The sequence below is a fragment of the Hemiscyllium ocellatum genome, chromosome 46, assembly GCF_020745735.1.
Source record: "Hemiscyllium ocellatum isolate sHemOce1 chromosome 46, sHemOce1.pat.X.cur, whole genome shotgun sequence".
Classification (NCBI taxonomy): domain Eukaryota; kingdom Metazoa; phylum Chordata; class Chondrichthyes; order Orectolobiformes; family Hemiscylliidae; genus Hemiscyllium; species Hemiscyllium ocellatum.
Window position 1 is genome coordinate 12615514 of NC_083446.1, and position 13082 is coordinate 12628595.

A 13082-nucleotide genomic window follows, 5' to 3' on the forward strand; every position below is an offset into this window, starting at 1 on the left:
AATCATTTGTTTTTCTGTATCTTATGTAGTACAGGTATCCCCTGCTTTTCAGATGTTCACTTTATGTAATTTTGTTTTTACGAAAGACCTACATTTGTACCTGTTTTTATGAATCCGAAGAGAATTTTCACTTGTATGAAAAAAAACGGCGATACTTTTTCCCATATAAATCATGCATTTACACCATTTTCGGCTTACGATAGATTTCCTGGGAACACTCTCTACTTTCGGAGAGTGGGTGCTATCTGTATTAAATATTTTATACTGCTCCTGTGTAACTGGCAGTTTTTTTCTTGGCTCCAACAGAGAAATGGATAATTCCCACGTGGTTTGCTGCAAACAGTAATATATTATGCAGTTTAATTTATAAGCCAGCAGGTTTATTTGGGAGTGCAAGCTTTCAGAGCGCAGCTCTTTCATCAGTAGCTGGTGGGGCAGGATCATAGGACACAGAATTTATAGTAATAAAGTGTAAATTCTGTGTCCTATAATCCTGCCCACTAGCTACCCAATGAAGGCGCTGTGCTCTGAAAGCTCGTACTTCCAAATAAACCTGTTGGATTATAACCTGGTGTTGTGTGATTTTCTTAACTTTGACCACCCCAGTCCAACAACGGCACCTCCACATCATGGTTTATAAACGGTTTTATGCCTCTCTGTGCTTCAGGACTTCAAGTTTAGGAAATAAAACGTACTCAAAATCTGGCTAGTGGGACAAATACTTTTAAATGTTCACTTTATTTTCTCCCTATTCGTTTTTTTTATGTATGAGAAAGATAACAGTCTTTTGAGTTGGAACATTTGTGGAGGAGGAGGGTGCTGATATAGTAATGGCGATCGCATTTCCCACAATGCCGAGCGCTCAGGATAGCGCTCTAGCTCGCACCAACTACGCATGCTCCTAGGTCCGGGCGCAGGGCATTCTGGACAGTCCCTTTGTCATGAGATGTACTCGATAGAAGCAGAGGTGAGGGGTGAAAGAGGAGTTGTCTTAGAGACAGAGGGAGGATCCAAACACAGACAAAAACAGCTGAATTCCGAAGGTGAGGTAAGGTGAAGGTGACTGCATTAAATATCACCGCAGCATTTGTCTGAGTGTTGCATCAAGAGGCCTAGTACAGCAGTGGGAATTAGGATAAAATCTCTGCCTGGAGTCTGACTTTGCCCAAAGGGTGGTGGATGTTGGAGGTCGATCATCTCAGTCCCATGCTATCATTGCAGGACTTCCTCAGGACACCTTCAGCTTCCTTATCAGTGACCTCCTCGCCAACAGAAGTAAGACTTGGCACTGTATTGCCATTCCTCAATCATTGAAACTCTTAGAACTCATTAACAGCATTGTGGTTGCATGCACACCACACTGCAATGAGATGGGGACATCTCTGGCTAGACCAGCATTTATTGCCCATCCCTAATTACAAGCAGGACGGTTAAGAATCAACCACATTGATGTGGGTCTGGAGTTGCATGTAGGAAGCCAGACTGGGTTTGGATGGCAGTTTCCTTCCCTAAAGGACATTAGTGAACCAGATGGGTTTTCTTGACAATGGATTCACAGTCATCATTAGACTGTTAATTCCAGATATTTATTGAATTGAATTCAAATTTCACCATCTGCCATGGTGGGTTATAACGTGGAGATTGACCTCCCCTCTGGGAGCTAAAACCAAATCACACAAACCATAATCTGTTTAAAATGTCCATGAGAAGGGGTGTAATCCGTTTTTTTCTAGTGGTTAAGTAAAAGAAATCCCTGATTCTCCCCTCACAATTAACAAGTGACAATTTATCTCACTCTAACAGTGAACAACCTAACTAGTAACAAACCAAATAAATCCCTTCTAGCTACTAACTAATAAAACAAGACTCTAATAGTATGCTGTTCCAGTAAGTAGAAGTCCACTTGTATACAAAAAATAATAATTTAGTCTCTTCAAATTACAGCCAGGTTACATGTCTTCTAGAATTTTCTGTGCTTTCTCCATCAATTCCTCTTCTGTGAGGAGTGCTTTAACGGTAGATTCTTCTATCAGGAGTTTAGATGTGTGTGCTGCAGTGTCGTATATAGATGGTGTTTTCTCTAAGAGATGGAAGTTAACTTTGCTGATTTTTCAATCTGCTTCCTTCTTTTATAACTTTGATGACCTACAATCGGATTGGTCCTAGGTTGTCAAAACCATCAGATTTAAATTTACTACGTTTTCGGTAGCTAAGGGCCTGATTTAAATTGGTTGGCTAAATTCAAAACCTTGCTAAAACTGCTGCTTGGCCTTTCGATACAAAATGTTTCCATTTGGGTGCTCTGTGTACTAGCAAACTGAAGCTGCTGCCAGACATCTATTTTAATGCTCAGCACAGAAAAATACACCATCTTTTAGAGAAACCGTACAATGCTTTCCTCATTTTACACACACCAACTTCGCAACACCTCACCCCTTAAGAAAAAAATGAACCGTCATTATGAAAAGATGGCCTTTTTTTCTCTCTTAAAGCCTTAACTCCGTTTTACTAGATCCATTGACCAATAATCTACGGTTATACGTTTTATACAAATTCTATTTAGGCACAACATGAAACACTCCCATTCCTATCTTGTATTTACATTTTTCTTTTAAATCTGTTAATATTTTCGCGACCTGCAATATGTACAATCTGTAAATTAAATGCTTGTAACTTGAGACTCCAACGAAATGTGTTCTTATCCTGAAACCACTGTAGAAATATTGAAGGATTATGATCAATATGTGCAGTCATCTCTGATACGTTGCTTGCAACGTAAACATTAAAATGTTGTAAGGCCACTACCGAACTCAGTAATTCATTTTCAAAAGTTTTCTGTTGGATAGTGAGTTTGTTTGAAAAGTAACCAGTTCCTCCTGTCACAAACTAACTCCCATCCCAGCACCTACATCGCTTGTGTCGATGGTGACTTTTAAAGGGTTTCAGGAAATTTGGCGTGGTTAAAACTGATGCAATGGTTAAAACTACTTTTAAATTCTCAAATACCTCCTAGCTTTGTTCGGTCCTTGGAAATTTTGTGCTATATTTCAACAAATCTGTCAACGGTGCCAATATGGAGCTAAAGTTTGATTAAAAATTTCCTGTAGTATCCACTCAGTCATAAAAATTGTTATACTTCCTTCTTCAAGGATAGTTCCTCGATGTCATTTGAGCATATCCAATGCTGTGCCAGAAGAATGTCACTTCTGCCTTCACAAGATCTATTTTTGTCAAGTTTATGGTCAACTTTGCCTTCTGTAGTCTCTCAAAGAGCTCTGCGAAATGCTTCATGTGATCTTTCCACGAATGGCTAAAGATCACTAAGCCATCTATGTAGACGGCACAATTAGTCAATCCTGCAACAGCTCTGTTCATAAGCCTTTGAATAGTGACTGGTGCATTTTTCATTCGAAAGGACATTACTTTAAGTTGATTTGGAGTTACAAAAGCAGAAACTTGCTTTCTCCAACAATGGTACTTGCCAGTAACCACAAAGTAAGTCCAACTTTGTGATGTAAGTGGCTTGACTCACTTTTTCCCACACAATCCTTCAGCCTTGGAATTGGGTACGAGTCAGAATTTGCCACAGCGTTGACCTTCTGATAATCTATACAGGATCATTAAGTGCTATCAGGATTCAGGACCAACATGATCAGCGAACTCCACTTGATTTGATTCATCTCTGTAATGTCAACTTGGAGCATCGCTTCCACTTCCTTCTGAACCTGACCTCCTTTGAGAGGATTAAGCTGGTAGGGGTGTTGTTTTATCAAAACAGCAATGCCTATGTCAAACGTAAAAGATAGGAACAGGAGGAGGCCATTCGGCCCTTCAAGCCTGCTCCACCATTCATCACAATCATGGCTGACATCCAACTCAATAGCCTAATCCTGCTTTCTCCCCCATAACCTTTGATCCCATTCACTCCAAGTGCTATATCTAGTTGCTTTTGAATACACTCAATGTTTTGGCATCAAAACTACTTTGGGAGAAGAGATGTCTCCTCATCTCTGCCCTAAATGATCCTCAGACTGTGACCTCTGGTTCTAGACACACCCACCATCAGGAACATCCTCCCTGCATCTACCCTGTCTGGTTCTGTTAGAATTTTATAGGTGTCTATGAAATCCCATCTCACTCATCTGAACTCCAGCAAAACCAATCCTAACCTAGTCAATCTCTCCTCATTTTTATCAGCCTCGGGATCAGCCTGATAAACCTTTGCTGCACTCCCTCAAGAGCAAGAGCATCCTTCCTCAGAAAAGGAGACCAAAACAGCGCACAGTATTCTAGGTGTGGCCTCACCAAGGCCCTGTATAACTGCAGCAACACACCCCTGCTCCTGTACTTGAAACCTCTCACAGTGAAGGCCAACATACTATTTACCTTCTTTATCGCCTGCTGCACCTGCATGCTTACCTTCAGCGACTGGTGCACAGGGACACCCAGGACCCACTGCACACTCCCTTTTCCCAATGTACAGCCTGTCAGGTAGTAACCTCCGTTCTTGTTTTTGCTTCCAAAGTGAATAACCTCACATTTATCCAAATTATACTGCATCTGCGATTGATGTGCCCACTCACCCAACCTGTGCAGATCATGCTGAAGGATCTCTGCATCTTCACCACAGTTCACCCTCCCACCCAACTTACAAACCTAGTGTATTGTGGCATTGGTCCTCACAACCTTGTAATAATTTTTTTTTAAATCAATTCTCTGTTCCTGGGAGATAGCTCACTACCTTGTCCCATTTCTTCAGGATTTGCTCATTAGTCAATTTATTCTTAGGCATGTCAAAGTCCAAATCTTCTGGATTTGATTCCTCACTCTGGCAATAAAATTGGACCCTTGGTCTGGCCGAACCTCCCTGAATAGTCCATAAGGGGTTAAAAAAAAAGTAAGAAACTCTTTCCTAACGTTTTTTGCCGTGACATTCAGTAATAGTGTTTCCTCCGGAAACCCGGAAGAATATCCATTATGGTTAGTAAATACTGATTCTCACTTTTTGTTTTAGGGAGGGAATCTATGCAATCAATCATAACCTGTGTGAATGGTTCTTCACATGCACAAATTGGCATCATAGGCACTGGTTTTATCACTGCCTGTGGTCTTTCTACCATCTGACACATATGACGGGTATGGCAAAATTCAACCACATCTTTAGGTAATCTAGGCCAATAAAAATACTTATGTATCTTAGCCTGAGTCTTCCTCACTCCTAGATGAACCTCCTACAGCTGCAATGCTTCCTTCTGCATTCTACCAACAACACAATCTGGTGAACCTGCAGTAACCTGCCATGGTCTCCATTTCCACCTTAAGGTAATAGCATTCTGGAATACACTCGAATTCTTTTTCTGAGTAGGCTGTGAGATATAAATCCTTTATTGTCTCACCTTTTTGTTGTAACTCCATTAATCTGTCAGAACTAAACACACGCTAATCTGTTTTTTTCCTTTATCATCTCATCAAACAGAGTGTTAGCTAACTGGACCTCAACTCCTTCATCTTGCTCTTTTGTTTTCCTTTCTTGTTTTAACTTAATTCCTGTGAGATCTTGTCACCACACAGTCTGGAAAAATTCCAGGGTATTTTTCTTTTAACTCCTCAGTTCCCTGGATTTCTTTTGGCTTTTCCACTACAATGGGCATCACTCCCACCTGTGATCCTGCTATATCATTTCCAAGAATAAACTGTAATCTTGGAATAGCCAAGTTTTCCATCACTTCCATTATCATTTCCCAAGTCTTGATTTGACTCACTAGCTTTATCTTAAACAGGGGAACACTACTCCTCTCGCCACTTATTCCACAGATTACCACTCTCTCAGGCAATATTTCAGAAGGAGTTTGAATATTTTCATCTCTTACTATTAGAGACAGACAAGCTCCCATATCTCTCAATATTTTAACTTCTTTATCTAGTCTTCCTGTTCTGATTGAGTAAATCTTGAATTTATGTGTCCCACCTTATTGCACTGAAATCTCCTGAGGTCTTTCACCTCTTTTTCACCCTCTTTGGTTTCTTTTTTCACCTGTGCTAAACTGTTCCCAGTATGATCTACTTTTTGTTTTTCATCGAAGGATCTCTCTCTTTCCCAACTTCTATCCTTCACAGAATGAAATTGCTGTTGGAAGCTGGATGTCAATTTGTGCCCATCTGCCATCGCTGCTGCTCTTCTGTCTGTTTGAACTTGCTGTTCCTCAATATGTGTTCTTATCACTTCTGGAAATGGGTTTTTAAACTCCTCCAGCAGAATAAAATCTCTATGATCCCATATGTCTTCTATCTTGAATGCTTTCATCCACCTGTTGTTTAATTCATTCAAACTCGAGATAAGTCTGACCTGGTTCCTTTCTTACATTTCTGAACCGTTATCTAGATGTTTCTGGTACCAATTCGAAGGCACTCAAAATTGCCTTTTTTTAAATCTTCATATTCTCCTGACATCTCTGACAGCCCTGCAAACACCTCACTTGCCCTGCCTACTACCTTGGTATGAATTAATATTACCACACAATCTCTGGCCAGTTCAAAGCAAATGAAAAAGGCTTCCTCATCTTTTTCATCAAATGTTAATGTTTGTATATACCCTACTAGGCCGTTGACCAAGATGAGTTTGCTCATTAAAGTCTCTTTGCTTCAGGTTTCAAATTCATTTTTCCAAGTTGAACCTATTCTTCCTTTCCTCTGCAGGAGTGGCTCTTTCGTTTTCTCCCCCTCTGCAGGAGTGGCTCTTTCGTTTTCTCCCCCTCTGCAGGAGTGGCTCTTTCCTTTTCTCCCCCTCTGCAGGAGTGGCTCTTTCCTTTTCTCCCCCTCTGCAGGAGTGGCTCTTTCCTTTTCTCCCCCTCTGCAGGAGTGGCTCTTTCCTTTTCTCCCCCTCTGCAGGAGTGGCTCTTTCCTTTTCTCCCCCTTTGCAGGAGTGGTTCTTTCCTTTTCTCCCCCTCTGCGAGGGTGGTTATTTCCCTTTCTTTTGCCCTCTTCTAACTCCAGCCTTTTAAGCTCATTTTATAACTCCAATTGTCTCATTTGGAATTCAATTTTTTTCTAATTCCACTGCACTTGACTGTTTCCTTGGTGTGTCTAAATACTTGGCTAACTCTGTTATAATTTCAGCTTTGTTTTTACCCCAGTTAAGCCCAATTTTAGTTTTTTTGCCTAATTCTGCAAGTGTCATATTTTTCTGTCTTTCTTGGCAAATTTGGGAAGCATCTTCACCCCCAGAACCTCTTTAGCAATGTTAAGAGCCATTTCCCCACTTTTTTGATTTAACCAACAACAAGCAACCAAATTTAAACAGATTTCCACTTCCCACTTAAGTTTTATCTATAGATCTCAGACCAAGCCCCCATTCTGGTACAAAGCCGATGTTGACATCTTCTCTGAGAATGAAAACCAAATCACCTGAAAGGGGAGCACTTCACCCTACAATCTATTAAAAGGAGTGGGAGAAGGTGCATAATCCATTTTTTTCAGCAACTTCTAGTGGTTAAGTAGAAGAAATCCCTGGCATTCACTTCACAATCAACAAGTGCACAATTTATCTATCTAACTCTAACAGTGAACAACCTAACTAAATTAGTAACAAACCAAATAAATTGCCTCTAACTACTAACAATTCCCGAATAAAACAAGACACGGTATGCTGTTCCAATAAATAAGAATTCCACTCATATACAAAAAACCCCATAATTTAATCTCTTGAAATTACAGCCAGATTACATGTCTTCTGGAATTTTCTGTGCTTTCTTTGTTAGGAGTGCTTTCTCTGTAATTGTTCTGTCAGGACTATAGATGATGTGCCGCAGTACCGTGGTATATGGATGGTGCTTTCTCTGAGAGCTGTTAACTCTGGCAGATGGCAGTTAGCTCTGCCAATTTTTCAACTGCTCCCTTCTTTTATAGCCTTGATGACCTATCGATTTTTACAATCGGATTGGTCCTAGGTTGTCAAAACCATCAGATTTAAATTTAGTGAGTTTTGGGTAGCTAAGGGCCTGATTTAAATTGATTGGCTAAATTCAAAACCTGTCGCCTTGATAAAACTTTGCGCAACCTCTTGATATGAAATGTTTCAATCTGAGTGTTCTGTGTACTAGCAAATTCAGGCTGCTGCTACAAATCAATTTTAATGCTAAGCACAGAAAGAAAACATCTTTTAAAGGGACCGTTCAATGCTTTCCACATTTTACAACCTTACAACTTCTCTGCCCTCATGAAGGTGGTGGTGCTGTTAGAATGGACAGTTATTGGCCTTACCTGTGATACCCACACACCATTAGCATGATAAAGTGGTTAAAATCTCAAATTCGCTGTTCTGTATTTCTATCCTGAACTGACTTTTGTAAACTCCTTTTGTAGGATTTTTGAAAGGAAGATTTTGCAGATACGAATCTCAAACCAAATATCCCATCAAATTCTGACCGATTCACTCAGTGCAGCAGTGACTGTGTATCGCTAAACATTTGATATTCATGGAGAAATGTTTTAATTGATTGCAAAGTCTGAAGAAACATCACAGCACTCACAGTTGGAGGAACTGTGTGGGGAGGAGGTGTGAATTGACCATCCAACCTGGAGAGACAAGAGGACACCAGCACCGCGGAGAAGCCGTGGAAATGTGGCGATTGTGGGAAGGGATTCAGCTCCCCATCAAAACTGGAAATTCATCAACGCAGCCACACTGGAGAGAGGCCATTTACGTGCTCTGTGTGTGGGAAGGGCTTCACTCATTCATCCAACCTTCTCCGACACAAGCAACTTCACACGGAGCAAAGTTCACTCATTTGCTCTGTATGTGGGAAGGCAATTAGTCAGTCGTCGAACTTTCTGAGGCATCAGCAAACTCACAGTGGAGAGAGGCCTTTCACTTGCTCTGTGTGTGGGAAGGGATTCACTCAGTCGTCCTACCTGCTGAAACACCAGCAAATTCACACGAGGGAAAGTCCTTTCTCCTGTACCTTCTGTGGGGAAGGATTTAACCGACTGTCCAGATTTCTGAAACACCAGCGCACTCACACTGGGGAGAGTGCGTTCACTTGCTTTATCTGTGGGAAAGGATTTAATCGACCATCCAAACTGCTGACACATCACCGCATTCACACTGGGGAGAGACCGTTCTCCTGTACCTTGTGTGGGAAAGGATTCACCAATTCATCTGACCTACTGATTCACCAGCGTGTTCACACCGGGGAGAGGCCGTTCATCTGTTCCATATGCGGAAAGGGATTTACTCGGTCATCCCACCTTCTGACACACCAACTTGTTCACACCGATCACAGACCTTTCCAGTGCTCTGACTGTGAAAAGACCTTTAAATGCAAAAAGGATCTGCTGATACACCAGCGAGTTCACACTGGGGAGAGACCATACACCTGCTCTGTGTGTGGGAAGGCTTTCACACAGTCATCCTCCTGCCTGACACACCAGCGAATTCACAAGTGATGACAGGGGTGGTTTCAGCAGTTATTGTTACCGTTGCTCATGTTAAGGATTGAATTCTTTCATTCTGACAAGTTGGTTTCTTTATACTGATTTTGAAAACAAAATAAACATAGTTTGCTGCTTATTATTCTGGATAAATATCAAACGCATTGTTGTAATTTGTTTTCTCTCTCCCACCTGCGTGAGAGCTCAGAAAAGAATGTAGAACAGGAACAGAATATCAGCCTGGTCGTCGTCCTTCAGAGTCACAGAGAGGGACAGTATTTTAGTCTTTTTCATCTCTTCACTGCAAGAAAGACCCCTTGTGGATTAATTTGAAGGTGTGTAAGCAATATGTGACAGTTGCTTCTGTACAATATATTTTCACATTTACCAAGAATCAGGCTGTGCGATGTGAAAAGCAAATGGATGGAAAGACTGTTCCAAAGCCCCTGTGAATCCAGCCTCTGACTTCTGTTTTGTAACTATCATCATTCCGACCTCCACAAAATAGAGGAGAAGCTCCATTACAGCTGTGTTTCTAGACAGGAATAGTGGACACATTCTGTTAAATCAGAGATTGGTGTAAAGCTGTGCTGTGTTCCTGACTAAACTGAAATGGCAGGATTACGTTTCCACCTTAAAAATGAGGACGATCATCGGCGAAGTTTTTGATGTGTTTTTGTGACAGTCCTGAGGCAACTGTTTTAAACCCGTATCAACACTACTTGTATTTATATAGTGCTTTTCACATTAAGCAATAATAGGTCAGAGATTGGGAATTCGACAGTGAGTAACTCACCTCCAAACCTGCAACTGTTACCTTTTAGAAGGGCAATGGCAACAGATACGTGGTAACATCTGCACCAGCAAGTTCCCCTATGAGACACTCGCTCATCCTGCCTTGGAAGTAAATTGCTGTTCCTTCACTGTGCTGGGTCAAACTCCTGGAACTCCACCCCCTCAGTGTTGTGAGTGTCCCCACACCATATGACCTGCAGCGTTTCAAGAAGGAAGCTCAACATCATAGAGTCATTGAGCAACAGACCCTTCGGTCCAAATGTCTTTTAAATTTATAATTATACTCACCTCTACCACTTCATCTACCATCTGCTGGCTAAGTAGGGCTGGGCATTAAGTACCAGCTGAGCCAGTGATGCCCATATCTCATGAATGAATAAGAAAACTGGATCAATCAGTGCATTATAATAGCAAATTGAAGAGTTCACAGGAGCTTTAAATGCTGGTGCAATGATACAATGGATGTTTGATCACCAAATAAATTGGGATCTGCAGCATATTACCAAGAATTCCTCACTGTATTGATGTGTACATGTCAGTAACCAGGACTTTTTAGTAGTCCTCCTCAGTGTTAACTTTACCTCTAAATATAATAATCAATTAATAAATAAAGCAGTTTATCACTTCTTTGTGATTTGTTCAGTTAGCAATTGAATTAAAGATGTAATGAACTGTGCTGCCACATTTTACATTTCTGTTTGTGGTTTTACTGAAATTCTGTACCTACGCTGTAAAATTGGGGTTTATATTTCTGATGCTCATTCTCATGTAAATTGTCAATAACTGAGCGTTCATTTTTTTTATCCCTGTGGAACACCACTTTCCAATCTTTGACTTACTTGAGTAGCTACTTTTAACTGCTGTGTTGTGATTCCTGCTTTGTAACAGGCTTGCCATCCATCACAATATGACTGATCGATGTGGTGAACCTGATCAGGCTGTGTGGACTGAAGAGCCCGGCAGCAGATTGCATTGAAAGACAAAAACAGAATCTCAATTGTTGCGATGCTTTCGGAGACCAGTCTGCCCATTGTACCTGCACAGGCTGTCCAAAGGAACAACACAACAGTGTCATTTTCTTGCCTGTCCACTTAGCCCTGCACATTATTGCTATTCATATAATTATCTGATTTTCCCTCTTGAATGTCTTGGTTAAAGTTGACACTGCCACACTTCCAGGCAGTGCATTCCAGACCTTAACTATCAGCAGTGTACAAGGATTCTGTCCCTTTGCATTTCACTTTCAAGTTATGTGCTTCAGTTCTCAATCCAAGTCTAAACAGAAACCGTTTCCATCCAGACCCTCTTGATTTTGAAAACTTCAATCAAATCTCTTAACCTTCTGTAATGAAAACAGTCCCAATTTCTTCACATTGTCTTTATAACAAATTCCCCATCCTTGGAACCATTCCTGTAAAGCTCTTCGGCACTTTTTACAATGAGTTCTTGTTCTTCCTGAAGTGAGGCACCCAGACCTGTACATAATACTCCCTCTGAGGTCACAGTTGTGCCTTACATAAGCTCAACATAACCTCTTCTAGTCTATACTGCGAATAACAAAACCTAGGATACCATAAGCTTCATTAATGGCTCTCCTTATCTGTACTGCCATCTTTAATAATTGATGCACATTTACATCTAAGACCCTCTGCTAATGCTCCCTTGTAGAGTACTTACCCTTGATTTTGTACTGTCCATGTTCTTTCTGAACTTCAACTCCTCCAATCTGTCAGTATTATTTTCAGGTTGTTCACATTCCTCAGAGTTAACTGTTCACCCAAGTTTCCTACTGTCTGCAAAATATGAAATTGTGCATTGGACAAAATTTCAGATTATTAACATGTCAGGAAAGGGTCTCGACGCCAACCACAGGGGAACTCCAACTCAAACCTTCCACCATGTAAAAAAAATCTGTTGATCATTCATCACTGTTTCTTATTATTTCCTAACTGCTCACGAGTCTCTGTCAGATGGAATGGTTTGTATATGGGCCATTCATTGCTGACACAGTCCCTCATGACAGCCCATGAACAAATCAGTTCCCTGGAACCTTTAAAGCATTTGCCGCATTCTAGGCATATCAGTGATCTCTCTCTCGCTGGTATGATTTTGGTGGTGTTTCAGGCGAATGGATGGCTAAATGAATCTGTTTCCATGCATGCGCAAAGTGAACTACTTCTCCCTATTGTGAGCGTGACAGCCTGCGGTGAGTAGCAATTGTCACCTGAACTCAGTACCACAACGAGAACACATTGATGAGACATCAGGTCCTCGGAACCTGCACAGTATTTCCCACAGTCTGGGCACTTAAGAGATATTTTACCAGTATAAACGCTCATGTTTCAAGCAGTTTATCTGACAATGAATTCCTCCCTATGCTCAAAGTGAACAGCATCTCCTCATTATCATTTTGTGTGTCTGCAGGTGGGATCAATGAGGAAATTCCCTCCTCTACACGAAACAGTTGAATGATTTGTCCCCAGTAGATGATGTTGGTGGGTCAGCAGGATGGATAATTGAATGAATCACTTCCTACACTCAACAGCTGAATGGCTTATTCACAGTGTATGCACATCAATGCATTTCCAGCTTTGATGAGTAACTTGATCCCTTCTCAGTCCCCAAATGTCTGCGTGTCACCTCAGTGTGATGAGACTTGTGAACTGGCTGTTTTCTTACAATTTTAAAATGCTGCGCTATTCAGATTACAATGAATTAGACACTTCATCAAATCCTGATAGCTTGACTTTCACAACAGAAAATCCTCCCAATTACTTGATTTGTAAAATTGATTTAAAACAGGGAAAAAAAGTGAGAAAGATTTCATAAAAACACAAAGGCAAATTGTAAAATTTAGC

General features: G+C 40.9%; 1 protein-coding gene across 1 annotated transcript; it reads left to right on the forward strand.

Moving 5' to 3' along the window:
• The first annotated feature begins 3471 nt into the window (after positions 1 to 3471).
• Positions 3472 to 10853, forward strand: LOC132836199 (gastrula zinc finger protein XlCGF7.1-like). Its single transcript, XM_060855528.1, has 2 exons — positions 3472 to 3495; positions 8581 to 10853. Exons 1-2 carry the CDS (start codon positions 3472 to 3474, stop codon positions 9442 to 9444), a joined length of 888 nt encoding a protein of 295 aa, XP_060711511.1. The 3' UTR covers positions 9445 to 10853.
• The last annotated feature ends 2229 nt before the right edge of the window (positions 10854 to 13082 follow it).

Coding starts and splice junctions, on each gene's coding strand:
- LOC132836199 (XM_060855528.1), top strand. CDS start 3,472: ATGGTACTTGCCAGTAACCACAAA. Junction 3,496..8,580: donor TACTTGCCAGTAACCACAAA/GTAAGTCCAACT, acceptor TCCAACCTGGAG/AGACAAGAGGACACCAGCAC.